We start from the raw sequence: 17,560 nt of genomic DNA, 5'->3' as shown, positions 1-17,560 counted from the left end.
TCGACTGCGCAAACATCATACCGATGTTACCGACCCAGATTTAAGGATCATTAGTTATCAATTACGCCACGCTACGCCTGCGCGCGCGCAGGTGAGACATTCATAAATGTGTGAAATCGAAGAATTCGTTCTTCATTCTTCCACGGTCCGTTGATCGGAATATATCTTGTTTACGTATACATGCATTAAAAGATTAGATTAGCCCGCTTAGTAAAAAACCTCTGGGACACCTGGTATTAATGAAAAAAGTTGAGCGCAACATTATTAGAAGTATAAGATCGGAAACGAAACTCGTGCGTCGACGTAATATCGGTATCATTCTTCTTATAGGCATAATTGAACGACAGAACAAGATCGGTAACGTTGTTGTCCACTCCGGTATTATCGATAAAGAATTATTCATGGAGCTCCACCTTTCTCACCGTGCTACGTTCGCCAAATCTTATTGAAACGACGGATATGCACTAAGTCATGTTAATGAAACGGCTAACACGCGTAGCCAATCTTAAGAATCATGTTTCCGGGCTTCGAATACGTATATTACGAGCACGCGAGCTGACTACACAACTATTAATACATCGAAAATTCGTAACATATCCTTTGTACAGCAGAATAAAGAGACACTCGACGCCGTTCGTACCGTTGTGCGATCTGCTCAGATAAATTAAGAGCTTGGTTCGGTTCGAAGATAATGGTCAGTATCAAGCATCTAATCGAAGAGTGTGTCGAGTGCTTTTCCTTCATGACATCTCTCTCGAGCGGCGGAACAATTCGTCTGAGCAGATCGTGCGCATACCTCGCCAAATGACAGAACGAACGTATTTTCGATGGCGTGTCCGTTTCAAAAAGTACGTAATTATTTTTCTAATTCTCCTGCGACGCAATTAGCGTGTCCGTATTGTAATTAATCGGTAATATTGAATCTGTCGCGCGTTTCGCGTTTGTCATTCTCTATTTGAGTCGTACACGTGTATACATATAACTAGCCTTTCCTATCGGATCAATGGGGAAAAAATGTCAAGAATGACAGCAACCTCGTGCCGTTTCGTTCGTTTCTATAGCAAATTAGAATTTGTTTATCGACTTGAACTTTCGATCGTTGCGATTATCGGAAAATTCAACGTATGCCATCTTCGTGGTAAGATTCGTTAGAATTCGAATCCTTAATTTTTGGCATTACGATTCTACGTCATCGCAGCTATCGATTATTGTTCTTTTCATCTTTATATATTCGCCATCGATCGTCACGCGAAAAGAGTGGAAACGATACAGACGAACAAAAACGTCGAGAAATCGGCAAAATCATAGATTACCTATAATCAAATTTCCGTGAATAAGTGTACACAAGAATATGAATATTATACAAGATGATCTGAGAGGTGACAAATAATATATAAACAAAAAATAATTTCACGATATTTCCATTTTAATCTTTCATCAAACAGTAAAATCGAAAATGTTTTTATCTCTTTGCAGTATTTACAATAGTAATGCAGTATAAAGTCTTTATGACTTATTTTATACAAGTGAAAAGCGATTCAAAGGAAATATAATTGGATAATCATTTAATTAAAAGAAATCATCTCATCATAAGAGAGTAGACGAACTTGTCATTTCTTTTAAAACGATAAGAGAGAATAAATTGATTGAATTAATCATTTTCGACGAACGTGTTTGCGATTTCTGTAATTATATAGATAGACAAGCAAAACATATTGATGATATTTGTTCGACCTATTACGCTCGTTGGAGAACTGGTTCTCCCCCCTGGAACGCTAGCGCATCGTTGAAAAAGTTAAATTGTATGTTTTCGATCAATTTTTTTCATGGAGAATCGCTATCGCATACTTCATGACACCCAGTATAGGTGACTCGGTAATAAAGGTTAGGGCGCCGTCACCGAGTAACGTGGCGGGTTATCACGCTGTGCGAAAGAAGGATCCATATTGTTTCGTATTATCGTGTTCTGGAGCACAGGCTGCCGTGTTTGTTGGTATCGCCGTTGGTTTTATTACAGTCCGACAAACAGTGTACATAAGTAGAATTTCGATCTAAGAGCGAGCAAGTTCGTGGGCCAGTGGAATATCAAAATGGTGGCCGTGCGATACGGGTGATGTGTGCGCAGATATTCGAGTGTATTGTAATTTCAGGCGAAACGCGTGTGATCACGCAACGTATTGTAAAATGGGAGACCAGAAGGCTCAGCACGGCACGCAGGACATGAGAGGCTGGCTCTTTAAATGGACTAATTATTTGAAAGGTTACCAGCGAAGATGGTTCGTCCTGACAAATGGCCTACTGTCGTATTACAGGTAGTTTCCTCTACGTGTCAGTATGTCTTATTTTAATTACCCCATCGTTGGCCGCGTGCAAGCTCGCGGTCAAACACCGATACGACTGGTTCTCATTACATTTTACCGCCTCCATTGTGCTGGTTTTTTGACATGACCAACAATAACAACCATTATCAGGAACTTAATTGTTTGATCACGATATAAAACTGTTCCCCTTTTTTCAATTGCTCGGTTACAATTACCGCGGACTAAACACATGAATTTCTTTGTTGAATGACACCCCTAAGTGGAGCTTTCTATTGAATTATAACTACAGAAATAGTGTTGGATATACATGTGTATATAACCTGTATTGTCCATCTGTTAAGTGGATATGTGCATAGCAACCTCCAGCCTTAAATATAGTTAAGAGAAGGAAAATAGATCTGTTTTATAGAGTTCTTACATGACTATTCAAGTGAGTCTAACATTATATTTTATAATATAGTTTTACAAGGAACAGTTTTATATCGTATAACAGAAATAATGATCAAATTATGATTATTGCACTGTGGATTTTTTGGTATGGTATAAGTTTTTTAAAAATCTGTCAGTGTCACTACTTTATTTGCTATTTAATGGGTCCTTAGGAATCTATGCTCACAAAAACAGTCATAGTCTAATGATTGTAAATAGATTAGAGCCTCAAATGATTTATGATAACCAAGTGTAGGATAAACAAGGTACCACATTCAATGTTTAATGGTACAAAGTTGCATGCGCACAAGTAGCTGATGCAGGGTCGGCTACAGATACTATTATCGATATGGTTTATCCAAGTATTCTTAGCCAAATCGAATCGTTAGATTTGCGAATCTTCATGCTTTATTTAGAAACACATATATCGAATGTGATTGAATGTTTTGTTTTATTAAGATATATGGTATAAATGCACAAAATTCGCATTAGAGTGTCTTATTTTAATTTTGAACAATGTGGTATGTACATATATATGCGTACAACGGAACGTGAATCGCGATAATTCGAAATCGCTCCTATCTTGAAATTTCGAGTTAAATCGCCTGGGTAAACATGAATTATTCATCATGGACCGCGTATTTGTTGTACGTAGAACTTACTTTTATTTACATTTATTGCATATTTGCTTTTTATTGGTTTTCGAACACTGTGCGGAATCGTGTTTTGATTACATCGAGCCAGGCTATGGAAGTTTATGCAAATTCAAAATAAACAAAACCGCTCGAGTAGTTTCAAGATATTAAAAGCAAAATTCGGTGATGACGTAGGATTTTTTCAATCATATTAGAACGCGTCAAGTTCCGCAGTCTATTTAAACATTCGCTTCGTTCCTTTTTCTGCCACGAAACAGCCGTAAATATGTATTTCGTTATCTCGCAACCAACGTCGAAATCATGACGGTCGCAGTTACCGACCGTAGGTAAAAACAATACATACACCCTCCCGACGAACATCACGTTGCGCACGTCCGAGGAAATTCCACAGTTTCGTTTTCATTATATTTAGAACGTCCGCGCTCCCTTACACAATATGCAATCGTCGCCGATCTTTTTTTCTGATTTTCCGCTTGGCACAGTTTGATGATTTGAGTTTGCAATGCTTTTTCGATATTGCAATCGGAACAGAACACAGACCAAGGAATGTACACGAGAGAGATCGAACGCCTTGCGAGTTTTTGATTTTCACACACCTGAAACCGTGAACGTCGAACGCTTCCAGCACAAAATGGTCTATAGTCAACACACATAATACATGGTGGTGTTTGCACCGTTTCTGTTTATTAAAGATTAAAAGATAGGTGAACGTATACAGGGTGTACCGGCGATGGCGGCGCAGGTGGGAAAACAAGATTGTACAAAAAAAAAAAAAAGAAGAAGAAAAAGAACAGGGGAAAAACGTGACATAACATTTGTACGAAGTCGGTTTTATGCACGAATTTTATCGTACGCTTTCTCTCCACACTTTTTGAACAAGGAATCGTTTCTTTTTCCTGTTGCAACACGGTTGCTGCGTCATCCTGTAGAGCACGTTAGAACAACAACCGAATAAGATTAAAAAATTTATATTGTCATTGTGATTTCGTAACAAATCGGTTGGCTTATGAACCCAAGTGGATTCAAAGCCGTATGTCTTTTTAATGAAACAAAAAAGATTGAGAATACATAATATGTACATTCGATCATGATATTAGGAGATCTCGTCTAGGAATAAATACGTAAGAGTGAACGAACTAGAGTGCGAGAGTGAGTGAAAGAGAGAGCGAGAGAGAAAATTTTTGATACTTTGAAAGAAATATCGTTTTGCTGCAGTGTTACAATATGTGAACGGGGACTATTTGTTTTATGGACTGTTTAGGGCTGAACCAACAGGGGGGCCAAAGATATCAACACGACGCAAGCGGAAGGCTGGCAGAGCCTCCGAGTAAGTAAAATTAAATCGAAGAAAAGCCGAAATATTCTGACTCTTCTTTGAATCGAACTCGTTAATCAAGCAGACAAAGACGATGTTAGAGTTGCCTACTGGTTTACATTCACATATACATATACATATTAGCGCCACGTTAATAATACGATGTACCGATAGTCTTCCTAATTATTTGTTACTTACCACCCTCCCCTGCCCTGACACCTTCAACATTTTATTATTTCAAAAGAACCTCAACCACTGTCCATCAAATTTTTTCGTCCTTGCAATCATGACTGTCAACACTACCGCAAAGGCTATAATATGTTCGATCCATTTATATTTTGCAATTGAGAACTTTTAAGCGATAAAGGAGAAGAAGGGAGAACTTGAGATATATATTCGATTTTTGTGTTTCTGTGTCCACGAGTACACCAACGTGCAAATCAGTTCTACTTGATAGACGCTGCTTCGTTTTTGTCGTCGCCTCCTGCCACGGGAGTATCCTGAAGGTCTTCTGAACGTAGAACTTTTACTGACCCGTTGGATCCGTTCCAAAGATATAATTACGATACGCATAAATGTCCGTCGATGTACGTTGATTTATTAACGCTACCGAGAATGAAACGACGCGTCTGTCTGAATCTATTAACCAATCACGAACTAACTCGCCTTTCTTTACACGGACAGTAAAGTTCCCGCATTAGACCTTCGTCGATACGCACGACACAATTGTCGCACGATAATTCAATTCGTTAACAATTTATGTCGTGGTAATCTGTTTCAATGAACCTTCGTCCCCGTCTGATCGGGTTCTTGCGCTGCGCGCGAGCACACACACACACACTCACACATGTGCGCGCGCGCGCGCGCGCTGATAGTTATGTTGATCGATTAACAATTAAGTAAATGAGATCACGCTTTGCGTCTGTTATTATGTTTCGCATTCGTAATTCTATGTCTCGGACAAAAAAAAAGAACGCTGAAACTACCGTAAACCAAAATCAACCAACTTTGTACTATCACGTAGAAGTTGCAAAAATGCATTAAATCGTTTCTCATAACAGCATTTTTATCGGTAGTTCCAGTGTTGAGGAGTTTTGTAAAAAAACCGTATGATTTTGTTGAGCTTCAGATCGTACACACATACACACATACTACTCAGTACTACTCGCGATTTGCTATGAATTTGCCACCAAAATTTGTCTGTGAATTCAGTACCCGTTTGTTTCCGCATTAGGCTCGGTATTTGAGTGCAAAGTTTGCAGGCGGAATTTCATGCCAAGACGAGGGCAAATCGAGGCTAAACCTTGCCCTCGTGAAAAGGGCAGGTCGGTCGCACTAAGAGCGGACCTAATCTTGCTCTAAGAGTAAATATCGAAAAAAATCTTCATTGTCTTCAGTGTTTAAATAAAATGCCGGTTTCCCTTCTACAGCAAGGTTTACTCCGATTTGGCCCGATATTTACTCTTAGAACAAAATTAGTTTCGCTCTTAGTTCGACCGACCTGCCCTCTATAACGAAGCCAAGGTTTGGCGTTGATTTGGTCTTGGTTTGGCATGGAATTTTGTCTGCAAACTTTGCACTCACTCGTGGATCGGAATTTGTAGACAAATTTTTATGGCAAATTCATAGTAAATTGGTTACTGGGAGGTTTGGCTGACTGGATACATACATATATGTCTTTTTCATGTTAACGAAATCCGATGAGGGCCGCATTTACTATAACTACGAAATTATTGTAATTTTTACTATATGCAATATGCAATGATAATTTCTGAACGCGTTATATTGGCATGATCGTCCGAATCGCTCAACCTTGAATCGGCAAACCACCCTCTACCGACTCTTTAAATTATATCGGGAAAATCTCACCCCATCGCCCTCTCAACCCCTTTATCTGTGATTTCTTTTCATCAGGTTATATTTTGGTTGTTTCTGGTCATTTCGCATAAAGGAACGGTGGCGCGTCGAACAGTAATGGTAATGGGACTACGTGCTGCTTAAAAAAAGTATAATCGATTCCGCTAATATTGGCATTTTCGTTTCCTGCGCTCTAATATGTCTACATACATTGTACATTATATTGTCACTGTGTAACGTAAACCGTCGCAACATACGTCGTCGTTGCTCGGTGTTCCAGGTATTGAGAAATTATGGGTGCAAACTGTGGGTATCTACGATTTATTTGTTATCGTACCTGTAATTCACGTACACCATTCGCAATTCTTACGGTGAAAGTATTCTTCGTTCGATGATTCTATCGAATTTTTGGCAATTGGGATGGCTGTCATACAATATTGTCCGTTCAATTTAACGTTCGGTCGAAATATACTCGTCCGATGCAAATTGGAATACTTCCACCAAATATGAATATTTTAGCGCATAAGACTCGGGACCGTCTAAAATAGCGTGTTACTATTTAAAAAACTGTTTGACGCCAAGATGCGTCATTCGTCGAGAAGGCGTTAAGTTGAACGGTCAATGGAGCGTGTTTCCTTGTCGCAAGTGGGCGTGACGCATAGTTTTCCAACGCTAGGAGCCGTCGAAACTCTCAGATTTTCGTTATTTTCAAATGCAACAAAAGTAATGCACAAACAGACCACCCTTGGCAGTTTTGTGAACTGTGCTGCGAGCCAGGAACGGTTGGAAAATTATGGCGTGACGGAGCGAGTGATTGTACTAATTGCTCAGTTTCATAGTAACACACGTGTGCGTGCGTGTATTCTTACGGCGAATCGGAAGAGTTTCCTTTGGCTTGGATAAACCTTCGGTTTGCTAACGCAGGGCAATCTAGCAAGCAAGCATTTACCTATCGCAAACTCACGTCTGTCTTTCTCTGTGTTATACGATTTCTCATCGGCCGAAGGATCTGTCCACGGAACTGTTCGCGTTTTCTTTTCTCTGTTTAGAAGTCCGGCCGAGATGTCGCACACATGCCGCGGCACGATATCCTTGCACGGGGCCTTAATACACACCGTAGACGCTTGCACGTTCGTTGTGAGCAATGGCGGCACGCAAACCTTCCATATCAAGGCGGCGACAGAGGTGGAACGTCAACAGTGGGTCACGGCCCTCGAGCTGGCGAAGGCCAAGGCCATCCAGGCGATGGAATCCGGTCTGTATGAGAAAATCATTCGTTCTTACACCCCTATTCATTGGTGATTCTAATCACCCGCGTTGTTTTTTGTAACGTCGCTAATCACAAGATCTCAGTATTAGGGAAATGGCATCTGCACGCGGTTCGGACCAATTTAGTTGGAACAGGGATCGAAAAGAGAGGATTATTGAACAGGAGACTCGACAGGACTGTACAGGTTCGGTGACCTTCAAAGAGGAATCCTTCAAAGGAGCCATGTGTAGATTGGTAACATTCTGGTCCAGCCATAGCAGAATATCTTAATAGAGGAATCATTTGTAGTTAGAGAACAATCTAATTTGGTACGGCTGATTTTGCCGTGGTCCAGGAATGGTACAATTGATTCTTCCTCTCTTTTTGTATATACAATATATCCCATTGGATTCAAAGTCTCCGCAGGAATCAGTTCTGTTCAATAATGAACCTATTAACACACTGCGAACTCTATAGCATAGTATTGAAGGCAATTACCTCTGGCAAGACATATGCCAAGTAGGGACGACGGATTTTTTTCACGCAGTGATTCGTGATTGATGACTTAAGCGCAGGCAACACGAGGCATAGCGTGTAAATTATTCTCAATTGGAAATTAGTACTCATTGGTATGACTTACCTTTGATAATTACGAGCACTCCAGAGGATGGTAATTTTTCAAAACTCTATGCCAAACAGATGCTTCGTCCTCCTTCTTTGCAACATTACGTTCACATAAAAGAGCGCATAAGAGAAACTGCGATAGCTTTAGCAAAAAACATAATAAAGTTACGTCAGCAACCTTCAGGGAACGGAGATCGCTATATCCGTTCACGCTTCTCTAATTACTCCAGCAGAGATCTCAACTTATTAGAGGCGATTTGTCTTCGCCACAATGAAGTCAAATTCGACGTGACGCTCTATTGTTCCAAAAGGCTTTAATAACTGACAACGCGAAAGGAAATCGCCGAGATAATTAAAGCACAAAAAGGAATGCAGGCTGTCTTGAATACCATTACGGTTACGTTTATCTCTTCCTGCCGACGCTGTAATATATGTCAACCAATATTTTTCTTTATGTCGCTCGAATTCTGCTCGCTTAATTTGTTTACGATACTTAGCGGATTAACGGTACGAGCTCTGTTAATTTTAATTTGTTTAGGTGACTCATAATAAATTTCGCTGTGTGAAGTGTTAGGGCAAAGTCGTTCGGAACGGACTGATCTCGCGTTATCTACATACATATATCTCGACCCATAAGTCATGACTCAAAACAGATATAGTTGCTGTTGAAACATAATGCGTCATAATTAGGATGCGTCTTATTGTTCAAGTTGCAGCACATTAAATTCTTTAGCATTGGTCCCAACTGCTCCTAAGGAGCACAAGGTCTTTTCTTCAATCCCAAGAGATTTATTATTTTAAACGGCGTGTAACAAACCGATATACTCTACAAGGCACGGTCGTACGTGAGATTTTAAAACAGTCACATTATGTAGATTATGATTTGTTCCAGAAGAAGAGGAGGAAGAATTTCAGGACAACGACAGTCAAAAAGCAGAGGAAGCGTCTGTGATAAAGGACGTGTCCCAACGATTGGAGGACTTGCAGTCCTGTTACGATTTAATCAACAAGAGAGGCACCATGCTTCAAAGGTCCCTGAACGACCTTGAAGCGGTCGAACCTCCGTCACCGGAATTGGCAGCGAAAATAAAGACAGTCAGCGAACGAGCCGCACTGTTTCGCATCGCAGCCGGTGCTATGGTTAATGTAAGTTGAAAGACCCCCGTTTAATACCGATGTACAGACAAATGCGTCTGTAGTTTGCCTCTAAATTTTTGATGTGTGAATATGATCATGGTGCGCGGCCTGGCAAGTCTACTAATTTGCTATGATATGTATAGCAATCGTAACAAATACTGTTTACACTATTGTTCGAATTACCGTCTGGTGACGTAGCAGGTCAATTCGATCGTGTGTCTGGGTTTTCTATGAACAGAGAGAGAATTAATTGGCATGCTCCATTCACAAGTAAATACCATGCGCATGACTCGACATAATCGGTTGTGTATTATCACAGGTCTAACAGATAATATATTCCACAGTGTTTTACTAATCGCTCACGGATTAACATCGACGGTGTAACAGTCGCGTAGAAAATAGGATAAATTGTGATTTCAGAAAAGCAATGACTATTTGCAACTAGCGCAGCAACAGGAGCCCAAGTGGAAGAAACTGCTACAGCACGAGCGTGATCAGAAGGTGCGGATAGAGAAAATGGTGGAACAGCTGGCCAGGCAGCATTCCCACCTGGAAGAAGCTGCACAGCATGCGATACCCTCGGCGGCTCCAGCAGGGGGGCACAGATCTTCGCGTAATTAAATTTCTATTCTTTTATCATCGAGCACGGTCAGTAATGCTGTTAACTGTAACTGCAGTCTGTTTTCCGAAAGGAGACACCTGGTATACACGCACAGTTATAATAGACGATCACCCTATTCCTATAGTCCGCTATGCGCCTGAACTAGGGTGAACGGCTATTATGGCCGTTGATGAGCCTCGAGTCTCTTTCTCTCTCTTCTTTCGAAAAACAGACTATAGTACACGGATGTAAAGTAATAAGCTGATACCAGTGCTAACGTCAGGAAAAAATCATACTCGATTGCTTGCCCATTATCCACGCTGTGCTGAGCTTTCACCCTAAGTGCAACGTTCACGGTACCATGCCGATTATGCCACTTAGTTCTGTATTTAGTGACCGAGAAAATGTATGCATAGCACATTGTCACGTATGTATGTCTGCTGTCAGTTGATTTTCAAGTTTCTTGGGTAACGAGGTGCTGTATTCAATACTCTATAGTGCACAGCTATTAACTAACCGTGCACAAGAGATCTCGTACGCTTTGTCACGGTTAGTGCTCCTGATTATCTGTTTATCGAGAAATAGAGAGTGAGAGAGAGAGAGAGAGAGAGAGAGCAAGAAAGAGAAGGAGAGAGGGAGAGAGAGAGAGAGAGAGAGAATGCTTAAACATGTGTTTATAAATTTTTACAGCTCACCAGAATAAAACTAGGCTTAACAAACAGCGGTGACATTAATTTTATTTTTGTTGTGCTAAAATCAATTATACTTAAAGGGGTATGCAACCTTGGAAGCCTCCAAAAGATAGTGGAGTTTGACTGATTTTTTTCCCCTTATGAAAATATTAAGCGACGTTTTAATTCTAATTTCATATATATTTTTTATTACTAAAAATAAACAAACAAGGTTGTGTACACCCTTAAGGATGCAATTGTGAAATTGTCATTTCATCGTTACTAATTGTTACAATTCTAACCAAATTTGTATCGGTTAAATGTAATTGGAAATCCACGTGTGTACGTGTACATTCGAACGCTAATCGACAGCAGCTTATTTCCAGCAGCTGCGTTTCAAATTTTCGCGCCTTTCTACAGTATCGTGCCTCTCTAAAGATGGCAGCCGCAGCGCTTCGTTTGACTTGAAACCGTGTTGCGGCGGGACTGGTAGATTTGTGATCTATGCATGTAAAGTCTGTCCGGTATAGCATTTTATGGTGACGTATACAGACCCCTTCCGAACGTACGTATATGTATGTTCACTTCACACACCTATAGAAGCAGCATACATATATATACGTACACGGCTGTGCTTTCGGTTCTCCCAAGCTTGGCGCTTAATCAGGCTCAGATGGCCTTGCAAATCACTGTTTCGTTCGCGTTTTTCCCAACACGTTTCTCTTCCGTAACTTCGCGGTATTAAATTCATGTGATAAATTCTCGGATTGGTTATACACACATGTATGTATATATGTATCGACGTTCTCTCCGATCGTGTCCGAGTGAGAGGAATTAGTGGAGATGTAAACCGATAGTTATCGGGATCGAACGTGCAGGGACGGAATTTCTGGTCATCGTCTCGCAAACGGTCCGCAACTTCCAACAAGTTTTAAGCAAAGATAGAGATCTGAATACATGAGAGCCGCCAAACCGATCTCGGGACCACGGCGCCTAACCTGATGCGCGGTACATTACTGTTGCCTGTTCAAAAAGAGAGAAAAAATACGAAAGGAAACATACGCGTGTGTATACATATATGTATAATGCATTTTCGATAATTCGCTGTTCGTTGCTCGAACTGGTACTGCAGGTGTGGACCGAGATTTGGGGGGTAGTAGACGGTACAATGAAATGGTAGCAGTTGTCATCGCCGAGATTCAATCGGTTCGAGGGAGCCGAGAGGAGGGAAGCCGTTGCTTTATAAATGATAAAAACAGGGGGGAGGGGCTAGGACGGGGCGGTCGAACGATCGGTCTATTCGTCGAGTAACCAGTCGAAATATTTTCGAGCATATGCTACACGACTTCAGAAAATACCTAGTCTTGTTTTCGACGTATTTCCATATTGGCGCGAAACTTATCTGTTCATTGCGTAACGGTATCGATAGCCTCGCGGCATTTCGAATGTTTATGTATTTGCGTTTTATCGTTAATCTGAACGGACAAACCGACTCCCAACACTTGAAGGTTTTCTTTATTTTGAATTCGGAAGTTTTTACAAGGTTGCGATTGAATAACGGTTCCATTGATCGGCTTTAATTTTATTAACCTTGCACGTATACGTCTGTTGATGTGCGTGTGCGTGTGTATGATCGCCTGCGTGTGTACTGTTTAATCGCTTAAACAGCGGACTGATGGGAACGATGCTTTGGTGACTGTTATAGACACAACGGTCACAACTTCTCCATCCGAAGACGAGGAGGATAATGTAGAGTTTTATGATGCTCAAGAGTCGGATACGTTTACATTAAGTATTCCAGGAGTTGCGACCAGCAATTCCAGAGATCGAACTGATTCCCAGGGAAGCGATGATGGCTCTAGTTCAGAAGGAGATCAAACACCATTGCCTTTGTCAGAAAATAATGGTGCAAACTCCTTTCTTATTGTGACCGATTCTACGATAGTACAAACTCCCACGGCTGCCGATAATACAGACAATCTGGACAATGTAAGTGGACAACAGGTCGATAGTCGATTGTAGGACAAAGTAAGCACGAAGAAGTTGAGTCATCGGTGAATGGAAGATCAGTTTTTTCTAGAGATTCCATTCTTGGGTGATTCATTCTATACAGTATGGTTTCGTTAAACAGAGAATGCTCATGTTTATTTTTTGTTTTTGCATCAGACAAATTGGCAAACCAACAATGGCAGCATTAGCAGCACCAGGGTAACCGGTTCCGAAAGGAAACGGAGAATTACAGTACCTGAAAAGCCAAATTATCCATTAAACTTATGGAGTATCATGAAAAATTGCATTGGCAAAGATTTATCAAAAATTCCTATGCCTGTCAACTTTTCTGAGCCGCTTAGCATGCTTCAGCGGCTTACGGAAGACTATGAATATGCAGATATTCTGGACAGGTATATTTACTGTTGCATTCTGTAATATTTCTTTTTCACAGTGAAAACAAGAATTATATTTATTCTGATTTGAAATAGGGCAGCAGAATGTACAGATAGCTACGAGCAAATGGCTTATGTGGCTGCATTTACTATATCCAGTTATTCCACAACCGCCACCAGAACTGGCAAACCTTTTAACCCTTTGTTAGGCGAAACGTACGAGTGCGATCGAATCGACGATTTAGGATGGAGAGCAATTTCAGAGCAAGTATCTCATCACCCTCCTATGTTAGCGCAACATTGCGAAGGCCGAAAATGGCGTTGTTGGCAAGAATTTACCATGGCGTCAAAATTCCGTGGAAAATATCTTCAAGTGAGTGTCAAGTTCTGGTAGTAGAAGCTCTCTTGTTTCGTAAAACTTCTTCTTGGTACAATAATTCGAATATCGATGCAGGTAATACCATTGGGAACAGCTCACCTCGAGATGGAAGGGGGAATGCAGCACTACACGTGGCGGAAAGTCACGACCACTGTACACAATATTATAGTAGGAAAATTATGGGTTGATCAGAGCGGCGATACAGATATAATCAATCACAAAGAAGGTATAACGTGCCATTTGAAATACACACCGTATTCGTACTTCTCGCGAGATAGTCAGCGTAAGGTGAAGGGGGTAGTTATGAATTCAAGTAACGAAGTCAAGTGGGTAGTACAAGGCACGTGGGACTCGAAAATAGAAATCGCACCTGTGATTAGTACGTCTGGCACACCGGATAATCCAGTGTACAAAACAGGGCCTTACATACTCGCTTGGAAACGGCGTATGCCAACGTAAGCACTCGATGAAATACTAATATCTGGTGTCGTTGTGCGTTTGATCGTCGATTTAATCACGATATCGCGATGTGAATTCATTTTACAGGGAAGACAGTGAAAAGTACTACAATTTCACGGAATTAGCGTGCCAGCTGAACGAGCTCGAGGAGGGTGTAGCTCCTACAGATTCCCGATTTAGGCCTGATCAGAGATTGATGGAAAACGGCCAATGGGACGAGGCGAATGCAGAGAAGCTTCGATTAGAGGAGAAACAGAGGACCGTCCGACGCTCTCGGGAACACGATGCTGAGAAAGCAGCTGCTCAAGGTATATTTCATTCAGTATTTATTGCTGTAAGATGTACACAGGGTGTCTAGAAATTTCTATCATTTGAAATAAAATATTCGTATATTTGCCAGTTATTTCGAACGATAGAGATTTGTGAATATCCTCTACGCGTGCTACCAAACTCGATTAAGAAACGAATACTATTAAAAGGTTTTCATTTATATCAGGTTTACCGTACGAAACGTATGTACCGCTGTGGTTTAAAAAAGAGCAGGATCCTTACACAGACAGTCTATGCTACGTATACGGTGGCGAGTATTGGGAATGTAAAAGTAAAGGTGACTGGTCACGGTGTCCAAATATATTTTAGCTTATAATATAATTCTATCGATTAATGATGATGTGACCGCTAATATACAGTACGGAAAAATGTTTGGATTTGTTTGAAGTGCGAGATAGTCGATATTAGAGATCACTTTCCGCGGAGAATATTTGCTTTTATGAAATGCTGACGCGATAAATGGGGTTGTTAGAGATCATGGTGTAGTCGTTAATTCTTCCAAATGAACTGGACAAAATGTCGGCATTCTGACACGTTAAAACGAGTGTTTTGTAGAATATCATTGCTCCGCCTGCTCCACTCCGTTGTTCTACTACGCGTCCTTCTGTCTATATTAACACCGCATCCCCCTTTCATTACACCTACTTTTTGTAAACAACCAGAACATTGACGCATTCAATCCGTACGGCCCAATTAATAATGCTTTTGTATACAACTTTTGTATAGATACCAAGAAAATTTTCTGTATTCGTCAATAGGCTGGACACGTATATATGTATAACCGTACATTCGCAAAATAATCCCGATACTATTAATAAGCGATAATAAGTTACAAGACATTTTGTTACTTCGGTTTGAAACTGAGATAGCAATAAGGTCGATGATGATGATTTTTTATGACGAAAGCATCAGTGTGGTGAGTGAAGCCACAATTACAACTGGGAGTTCGATTTAAACACGAGAATCCACTTGAATGTTAACACCACAGAATTCGCGCGATTCGTTCGAAACGAGGCTAGATATATAAAAGATTTGTTCTTTATTAGAAACTGGAAGGAACTGACTGTAAGTTCTAACGAGATCGATCGTAAATACCAAACTTCGGAAAACAAGTGAACTTTCTGACGGGGTGGTCCTTACGTATCCATCGCGGAGAGTACTTACGTAGACTATAAAAATGTATTTTCGATGCTTGATGCGATGCCAAGTGTTAATTTAAGCAAATTGAAAAGCATAGAGAAGAAAATGTTTCATAGTATCGCTGAGTATACACACATATAAACCCGAGGAAGCAAGAGAAGCAACCGTGTCGAGTGTGTCTGAAACGCCTTATTGAATTATTTATGTAAAAGTAGATACGGTAGGCGACGCCTTTTTTACATATTGGTCATTTACACGTGCGGCCAGACTGTTCACTCGACTGCCACGTCTTAACCTTTTGCGAGGAAATTAAAAAGAAAAATAATGGTTGGATAAGAGGCGGCATTCGTTATACTGATGGCGACAATCTGTAACCGCTCTTCGAAGAAATGTTCCTGCGGATACAAAGTGTTTGTAGCAACGAGGTGCGCGATCGATGACTCAAGCGTACGACTACGACGAGTACGAAGAAAACAGACATATAGAATACGGTGAATGGATACGCTTCCAAATTTCTGCGATGTTTTCCGTGCAGACGTAGACACTAAATGTTCCACGAAGATAGGCTGGTTGCCTATGCTAGCCTAATTAACTAATACACTCCGTCGAGCTAATGTTACGAAATATATTCGGTATTGATGCAACAAGAGTGCAAAGGAAATTCGAAGTCATACCCGGAGAGCCAATAAGTTGTAATAAGTTGTCCCCTCCGAAGGATTTTTGTGGCATAACTGGACGTAAAAAAAGCAGGAATTCCTTTCTTTTTTTTCCTTTTTTTTTTGGAATGCTATAGTATATAGACACGCACACATCCATACACAGGTACAGTGCGTGCGTGCGTACGTACGTATGCATGTATGTATGTATGTATGCATGGATTTATGTATGTATGTATGCCCGTATATGTATATATGATAATTAATAAAACCCATTGTATATCCCTCTTACAAGCACATCGTACAACGGTTCCGTTCATAGTATTTGTATATTGACAGTTACATTATTCCGGTCCGTAGAAGACTATACCGAACGGAACACCTAGCTTGCAACCAATGTTTATGATGATTGTTACGATTAAGTATTTTGGCTGTATTATAATTTTAATAGTTGATAATAATCGGATATATCTGTATACATATAAATACGAATTAACTATAAAAAAATAAATAATTTAAAAGAGGATACGTTAAGACGGATAGAAACAGACGTTTGGATTATACATATAGTGCTTGTACATTAGCTATTCGTGTGAAACGATAAAATACAAATGCTTCGCTACAAAAAAGGGAGAGCGAGAGAGAGAACGAGAAAGAGAGAAAGAAACAAAAATATCTTTGTAGCATTCACATATTTGCCTTTCGGCATCATCTCCTATATAACACCCGTTGATCGCACAAATGGTGCAATTATTTATACGATAAATAACTATAGCCTTTTGTTCCATCGAACGAATTGTATTGATTTATTGTAACAAATTAAAAACGAACGATCGTGAACGGGTAACGTTTATCGTCGAAACATTTTATTACTATACCCACCGATCGATCCATTTTTTGTTGCCTCGCGCATTGCTTTAATTCAGCCTGTATATTAGCCGCGCTGAATGATTTTTCATTATATGCTAATACCCGACGGACGAATCCAAGAAGCACCGATTGATTTCCATCCATAAAATTCCATCATTACCGTTTACAATTTCCCTACTGAAGTTTTTCCTTTAGTTTTTCGTTGGAATTCTTTGTTCCAGTTAGCCATTGTGCGTCATCGATTTTATGACGTGCGACTGAAATATATTCAAGTATTCGTTATTTATCGCAATCGCCGAGAAACTACGTTGTTTTCATGACACAGCTTCAGGTACTTTTAACACGGCATTTCGAGCATATTGTTACAGATATATTTGCTTTCTTCGCAATTAATTACATTTCGTTATACAACTTAAATGTTAATCCTTGCGCAGAGGTACATCCTTATCCTTTATCGGGTAACTTTCGGTTCGTTTCTACGA

The 17,560-nt window shown here is 40.3% G+C and overlaps 1 protein-coding gene across 5 annotated transcripts; it reads left to right on the top strand.

Moving 5' to 3' along the window:
• The first annotated feature begins 186 nt into the window (after nt 1–186).
• Osbp (oxysterol binding protein) lies at nt 187–17,059 on the top strand. Of its 5 annotated transcripts, XM_076788361.1 has the most exons (13): nt 187–248; nt 331–848; nt 2,151–2,312; nt 4,668–4,733; nt 7,628–7,833; nt 9,344–9,597; nt 10,009–10,201; nt 12,566–12,849; nt 13,027–13,262; nt 13,341–13,617; nt 13,699–14,078; nt 14,170–14,390; nt 14,579–17,059. In XM_076788361.1, the coding sequence occupies exons 2-13, from the start codon at nt 805–807 to the stop codon at nt 14,719–14,721; spliced, it is 2,466 nt and encodes an 821-aa protein (XP_076644476.1). In that variant the 5' UTR covers nt 187–248; nt 331–804; the 3' UTR covers nt 14,722–17,059. The 5 variants fall into 5 exon arrangements, with proteins under 5 accessions (XP_076644476.1, XP_076644474.1, XP_076644473.1 ...); XM_076788359.1 differs by lacking the exons at nt 187–248; nt 331–848 and adding an exon at nt 1,755–2,030 and having other exon boundaries at nt 9,347–9,597; XM_076788358.1 differs by lacking the exons at nt 187–248; nt 331–848 and adding an exon at nt 1,755–2,030.
• Nucleotides 17,060–17,560: the final 501 nt, after the last annotated feature.

The sequence above is a fragment of the Halictus rubicundus genome, chromosome 5 (assembly GCF_050948215.1).
Source record: "Halictus rubicundus isolate RS-2024b chromosome 5, iyHalRubi1_principal, whole genome shotgun sequence".
Lineage (NCBI taxonomy): Eukaryota > Metazoa > Arthropoda > Insecta > Hymenoptera > Halictidae > Halictus > Halictus rubicundus.
Note: the sequence above shows the minus strand (reverse complement) of the source record. Positions and strands in the feature narration are given on the sequence as shown.

What these genes read in the sequence shown, in the direction of transcription:
- Osbp (XM_076788358.1), top strand. Translation starts at nt 1,852, where the DNA reads ATGACACCCAGTATAGGTGACTCGGTAATAAAGGTTAGGGCGCCGTCA. An exon ending in GGCCTACTGTCGTATTACAG is followed by an intron (nt 2,313 to 4,667) that starts GTAGTTTCCTCT and finishes TGGACTGTTTAG; the next exon opens with GGCTGAACCAACAGGGGGGC. An exon ending in AAGGCTGGCAGAGCCTCCGA is followed by an intron (nt 4,734 to 7,627) that starts GTAAGTAAAATT and finishes TTCTCTGTTTAG; the next exon opens with AAGTCCGGCCGAGATGTCGC.